This window comes from Borostomias antarcticus, assembly GCF_949987555.1.
Source record: "Borostomias antarcticus genome assembly, chromosome: 10".
Classification (NCBI taxonomy): Eukaryota; Metazoa; Chordata; class Actinopteri; order Stomiiformes; family Stomiidae; genus Borostomias; species Borostomias antarcticus.
The window spans coordinates 25,884,961-25,892,323 of record NC_140243.1 but is presented as its reverse complement, the minus strand read 5'-3'; the positions used below and the strand labels follow the sequence as shown (position 1 = coordinate 25,892,323).

The 7,363-nt window shown below is 41.1% G+C and overlaps 1 protein-coding gene across 1 annotated transcript; it reads right to left on the bottom strand.

Moving 5' to 3' along the window:
• Positions 1-746: 746 nt before the first annotated feature.
• LOC311314344 (meprin A subunit beta-like) lies at positions 747-6,809 on the bottom strand (the record flags this gene model as incomplete). Its single annotated transcript, XM_084444681.1, has 10 exons — positions 747-825; positions 1,088-1,186; positions 1,344-1,404; positions 1,609-1,782; positions 1,953-2,405; positions 3,056-3,274; positions 4,210-4,368; positions 4,521-4,739; positions 5,099-5,277; positions 6,694-6,809. The coding sequence occupies 10 exons, from the start codon at positions 6,807-6,809 to the stop codon at positions 747-749; spliced, it is 1,758 nt and encodes a 585-aa protein (XP_084300807.1).
• Positions 6,810-7,363: the final 554 nt, after the last annotated feature.

Genomic DNA, 7,363 nt, shown 5'->3' with positions numbered 1-7,363 from the left:
AATGTAATGGGTTCTTCCTTGGCCCATGTTAAACCCCTCCACCAAGTTTCATGAAAATCAGGAGGGTCTTTTTTGCGTTCTGCAGACAGACAGACAAACAAACAAACAAACCAACCAACACACAGACGGCACTGAAAACAGAACCTCCCACCGGACTTCGTCCTGGAAGAGGTAATTAGTTATTACATCATCACACTTTTGGGGGGTTTCACAAGCAGCTATCCTCAAGTTCTTCCCTACCTTATATTTACAACATTTTTTTTATTGGTACGGAGCGTCCTAGGTGCATGTGAAAATACGAGCAAAAAAAAGTTCAATAAGTCGTACAGTACATATGAGTTACAAAGTTGTACGTACGGGATAAGAAGTCATACTGTATATTAGGACTTGGGAAGGTAGCGCTGTCTCAAAGTCACAGTTTCATATATAGATAGGGACAAAGTGTAAAAAGCCCAGAGAGTTTCCACACAAGATTGCATGTGCAAATTGGTCTGGCAAAGCCAGGCTATCAATTCAACTCACTATTCTTGAAATTACTTTTATTATAAGGAGAAATTTTCAGTAACTCGTTTGTACGACTTATCTTGTGAGCTTTTTATTTTTTTCCACATGCGCCTAGGAAGCTCCGTAATCATGTATGGTGGATTGACTGAACACAGGAAAAACCTTTTCGGATGAAGTGTCCCTTTAAGGACTTTCATCAAATAGATTCTTTGTTGAAGGCCATTGGTCTAGTAGAACGTACATCAGTGAGCCAGCAGCAGCAGAAGAGCCAGGAGGATGAGCACGGGGGAGCACACCATGCCAGGGGAGAAGCCAAAGACACTGTGGAGGAGGTGGAACAATGTCTTTATTCATCTCTAAACTTTGGGTTTGAATGTATTTTGTATTTATTTTGACACATTTTGAAATTCACCCTTATACTTTAGTTTTGTTAATTTCAGCATTGGCCCCTTGACATGTTACTACTTCACGTGTTAATAGTGTCCAAACCTTATATGAAATGACACAGAAATACCATTAACCGCATATCACTATTTATGTACAAAACTAAATTGGCCAGCAATAATCTGGAGGTTGTCAGTACCTGTTGTCTTCATCAGTTGTTGTTGGAGGGGGCAGCGTGGTGGTTGTTAGAGGGGGATGAGTGGTGGTTGTTGGGGGAGTAGGAGTGGTGGTAGTGAATCTACAATGAAGGATAGAGAAATGTTTACGAGATTAACAAAAATAAGTTTTGTCTCCATGGAGCAAAGAAAAAACACATCTGCAATTGATATTACTTTCAAAAACAGCTTGACATAAGAACTCTATGTCATACCTGGTGGAACATGGACCCTCATCACGGTTCCCTAGTGGCTGAGAGAACCTCACAGGTGGCAACGTTGGGCATGGGAGAGAGTTGTTCTGAAGGAGAGGGGAGATATCTGGGAGCAGAATAAATAAGTTGCATAAATGTTGCATGAGTGGATACCTTCAAGACATTGATGACAACAGACACAATTCAACTGTCTCCCTCTTAAAGCAATGGTGGCTATGTTTAAGGCTTGTAAAACATTGTTTGTTGAGACACGTAAGTTTAACAATCAAATCACTAAAGGAGTGGAGTACTTTGGAACGTGATGAGGAAGATGGCGTCGCCTCCCTTAAGGAAGTCTCCGGTCTTCATGTCTTGCAGCTTCCTGAAGTAGAACCTTCCAACCAGAGTGTTGACAAAGAACTGCTCATTGTTCTCGTCGGTGTAGTTTCTTCCTACTTTACGAGGGTTGTCCCAAGTAAAATTTCCTGTCAACCATAGAGAACTGAATGACTCAATAGAACAGAAAATGTCTAATATTTCATCAATCCTGTCCATTTCCTTGAAATATGTTCTAACTGTTGCACAGTAGAGCTGTTGTGTTGTTATTGGTCTGTAATATTACTATCCTGACATTGTATTTGCTCATGAAGCTCACCATCAGATTCTGTCTCAGAGGGGTCTGTGGTCAAGCTGAACTGCCTGGACATCTGCAGCTGGATTTGGGGGTTCTGGTCCAGAGACAGGAAGGTCATCTGCCTCCAAGGACAAGGCCACTGGAGCTGGTCATCATACTGACCAGACACCAGACGCATGTAGATGCCAAAATAGTTTCTAGACAATCTCAATGCTATCTGATAGGCATAACCTTCATCGGAGTACAGCCGAGGGCTGAACAGAAGTGTGCCAAAGGAGCTGGTTATCAGACGGTTCTCAAAGTCCTTGATCTGCCAGGTAAAATGTGGGCACTCTGTCTCTGACAGGTTGATGTCATCGATGGAGAACCCCCCTGTAGAATTTCCTGCTCCCTTATGGACCTCAAACTCCACCTGGAAGCTGCTGGTGGCGTTCAGGGGTACATGATGAAGCTGCCAGTGGGGAGTTGGAGGACCTGGGAGAGACGAAGAGGGGGAAGATAGAAATATCTGAGGTTGCATGGCTGAACAATTAGGTAGATCCAAATGCTTAAGAGTTAGCTCTCACAGATGGATATATTTGTGACTGGGTCCCGTATTTTGGTCCTTTAGTAGGGCAAGGTAATTAATTAATTCATGAATCAATTAATTAATTGATTCATTTTAACAGATTATGGAAGTGTAAATTGTATGCTTTCAAATCTGCCATGCATTTAAATCTGCAAATGTTTAAAGAAGATTCTGTGAATGATGGAACACCTGAAATCACTAAGCATAGAAAAAGTGCCTCAAAGATTCTGAGCTGTTCACACTTCTCACAGTCAGATAATTGGGGGGGGGGGGGGACTTGCCTACTTTGCTTACAAAATATGACTATTTAATATTCTAAAATTGTTGTTTATTATTTTGGGTTGGTTCCTCAATACTGTACGTCCATTTTTCGTAACATGAAAGAAGGGGGAGCATTTTGAGGACTGCCATGAGGATCAAAACACCAGACCTTGTCATATTTTCAACACTTTGCCTGGTTTAGAACTGCTTTACATCTCTAGAAAGATATTTCTGCATGAACATGAACATCTATCCGACATCTAAGTGACCCTGACATCTACCCAGAGATCTCCACCTGTGATCTGTCCCATGAGGCGCAGCTTTCCCTTGGAGTCCCTCTCATCCTGGAACTCTCTGATCCAGATGTTGAGCTGGTCTTGGTCTCCCCCACTGTGGTAGTAGTAGAACTGCAGACACTGGACACTGCACGTCCTGTTGGGAGTCATCCTCCTGCTCTCCAGCCAGGCTGAGTCCCCCTCCTGCCCCGACGCTGTGCTGGAGTGCACGAAGAAACCTGCTCACAGAGAAGAAAAGGTTGACATATTTCATGAATAGAGATTCACAAGGCAGATGTGAAAATATATCAGACTGTGTCTATTAATTGGCGTCATGATGACCGTACCCTGTGGTGGAGAAGGTGTGGTGAACCCTGAAGGGGAAAATACACTTAATTATTTATTCAATTTTTTTTAACCACATGTATGCTTCTGAGTAATATGTATTCACACAAAAAAACAGTGGAGTATATTTCATTGAGCATTATCATTCCCATCTTAGGAGGGGGTCTGTGCTCTCTGAGCACCATTTCTATTTTTTATTGTATTTTTACCACATTTATGCTTATGAGTAATATGCACTCATAATATGACTCAACAAAGTATAATACTCTTTACATTACAGGATATAATTGCACATAGTGTCTACGTTACTGTGTCAGTAGGTCGTAGAGCACCTTCTGGCTACATCATGGGTTCCCAAACTCCATCAATGTGGGCCTCCCCTCTGAAAACAGTGACACACCCGTACCCCCCCAACCCCTCAAATGTGTCCATTTTGCAAGGCAGCGTTAGCTAGCCCATAACGTTACACAGCCAAGTTAGCTCGGTGGCACCTGTTGCTAGTTAACGTTATGACGTTTTTGCACAATACATTCATGCCGGCGGGGGGAGGCTCTCTCTGCACTATCCACAAATTTAGTATTATTCTCTCCCGTGATTTATTTCGTTTTTCTGACCTTTAAAATCATGTTTGATTCATAAAAAACTGAAAATTGAAAAATAAAAAATGTTTTCCTTTTTTTCTTTCTTTCTAACCATCCCTCCGCACCTCCCCTGAATTTGTTTGGGGCCCCCCAGGGGAGGCCCGCCTCACAGTTTGGGAATGCCTGGTCTACATATTATGAAAAAAAACTGGAGTATATTTCATTGAGCATTATCATTCCCGTCTTACCGTCTGGTCTGCTACTACCCAGGCTGGTGTGGTCGCTGTCAGGACCCCCTGCCACACGTCTCACTCTCTCCCAGCCTCCCTCCACACTTCTGGAGCAGCGGCCCATCCCACACATTCCGTCCGAGAAACTGCAATGTTCCATGAATGCAACAGTCCCATCTACAAGCGGGTGATATGAAGCACATCGAATAAGAATTTAAGATCCTCGTGAAATCTTAACATGTGGATATCTGGATGTTGCAGCTCTAATTCGTGTATTTCATGAAGGCTATTTAGTGTAGAGAAGATATGTTTTTGTATCCTCTGCTTACTGCAATTGTACAGTCTGTTCAGCTTCAGCACATCATTGGAGCTCATTTCCAGGCGTTGACCAATCACATCCTGGAACTCTGGTCGGATGGTGATAATGGTGGATCCGTTGCCATTGCTGAAGGCGTTTTGTCCGTAGTGCATGACTGAATAGTAGTCATATGGAGTACCCAGTGTGGTGGAGACTTTAGCAGATAGTTTCTTAAAATTATTCTCTCTACCTGTCGGTAGAAGTACATGTTGATAAAATCAGCAAAGAAACACCTACATATCAGAAGGCACAACATCCTCTTCATTGTAGGACTAACTCATCATACCAGTTAAGACTTACTCATCATACCAGTAAGGACTAACTCATCATACCAGTTAGGACTAACTCATCATACCAGTTAGGACTAACTCATCATACCAGTTAGGACTAACTCATCATACCAGTTACGATGTTCAGTGTAGGACTAACTCATCATACCAGTTAGGATGTTCAGTGTAGGACTAACTCATCATACCAGTTAGGATGTTCAGTGTAGGACTAACTCATCATACCAGTTAGGATGTTCAGTGTAGGACTAACTCATCATACCAGTTAAGATGTTTTTCCAGATTATTTTGACATGGTCGTCTCTGTCGTATCTGGACTGCTCATGATAGAAGCCCAGAGCGTGGATGAACTCATGCTCCACTGTGGATATATCATCACAATACCGTCCTATGGAGAGGGGTTGTCCTCTGCGGAAAACTTTCCCTATGTAGGAGAAACACCTACAAAAGAGTCATAAGCAATCCTGTCATGATTATTATATGTATTACATTACTCTCTGAAATATTGTATTCTGATTGGACAATTGACACATTCTACTGGTCAATTATTTCCGTTGTTATAGCTAATTCCCTGGCGAAATAAAAGGTGTAAGCCATTACCATAGATGACATTGCGACATTGTTTAAATTTCACTTTCAATGGAAACAACAAGTAACATAGCTGGTTACGATGTTGCTAGGGAGCTAAGCAGCAGCGTTGGTGGTTGATAGCAACCATTGGCTACAAACAAAATAAACATAAAATATATTCTAATCAATATGTTTTCTCTGTGTATTAAAGGAGATGGTTCAGATCAAAACGTTTACAAAACTAGCACTTTTGAGAAAGTCTGATAATTGCTCTACCACCGTTTTTGTCATACAATGAATGTGGATGGGCACCACATTCAAAAAACATGTTAAACTCTCAATTTCAAAGACAAGAAATTCACTGAGGTGTCAGTTGGCGTTCTGACATATAATTCACCATAAAGTAAGATTGTAGTTCATCTGGAAAGGCTTTTTAAAATATTTTGTATAGAACTATTTAGTCGCAGCACATACGTGTGTAAACTTCCGCAAACTAGGTAGCCTAGCAACATAAACAATAACACCGTAAGTAGTTCCACTTCCTGAATCCCCTCTGAGGATTGATCTACACATCTACAATGGTCGCTTCAATACAAGTCAATGGATTTCATAAAATGATCAATAAATCCCTACAGGATTCATACTTTGCGGCGAATTTGATGTCAGAACACCAACGGACACCAATTACCCCCTTGGTGAGCTTCTTGTCTTTGAAATCGATAGTTTAACATGTTTTTGAAAGATTTTTCAAGGTGCCCACCCACATCCATTGTATGACCAAAACGGTCATAGAGCAATTATCAGACTTTCTCAAAAGTGCTAGTTTTGTCAACGTTTTGATCTGAACCATTGTATATGATCATAAGTAACCTTAAAACAGGGCTAAACATGCATTGTCCCTTTACTACTCCTTTAATGCCATTGGTAAGCAGCTGTGTAAGAAGCCGGATAATGTATGGCCAGCCAGTCATTATCGAAAAATAAGAGGCTTATTTTTTGATAATGACCGACTGGCCATACGTTATCCCTTATGTAGGATAGTGCCTCTACCTATGCTACAACATTCTTCTTGGATATTCATTCTAGCCTACATCCTTTATCTGGAAAAATATCGGAATATATTGTGAACAATCTGTACTGTGTCAAAAAATTCAACGTTTGAACTAGATTGCGAAGTTACCCAGGTTTGCTAGGAGTAAATTGGTGTTAATTCAAATGAATCCCCGTAATGACGTCAAAGAGCATTTTGACCAAACTGTTGGTGCAGCTAACTGAAGGATCACTTACCCTCCTAACTTCTTAACAGATATGTAGTACTCCTCAGAATTGCTGGGCTTGAAGTCCATGCATGTCTTCAGCCTGAACTGGTCAAATGCTCGAAGGATGATTCCTTTGGCATTCATCTCTTCATGAGAGGTCAATGTGAAGGATTGGATGTAACAATGATATGATGGTGAGAGGACAAATAGTATTTGTTAACTGTGATTATACAACGGTTAGTTCTGGTTCTTGATTCTGATTGGCTGGAAGTCGTGTTAAAATACTTTGTAACACAAACCTGGGACCACATATCATTCCATTTTCAGTATTAATGCGCCTCCCATTTGATCCAATGCATTGTAGTTGTCGTTGCTTGGCAACCCTTTTGTTAGGGGAACTATTTTGCTTGGCGGAATTGAGGGAATGATGCTTCGTTTTGAATAAATGTTAATATTTTACATTGCTGTGTGTTTATTTTACACTAATACCTGTAGTAACCGTTGTATAAAAGCAATAAACCACTCGAGGCCGTTTGTTATAGTGATTGTATAACAGCTAGGGGGGTTTTAGCTAGCGTTCTAACAACGCCCCCTAGCTGTTATAAAATCACTATAACACACGGCCTCGAGTGGTTTATTGCTTAAGTAAACATCCACATTAACACCTTAGACTCAAGACTCATAATCTTGAGTCCTAA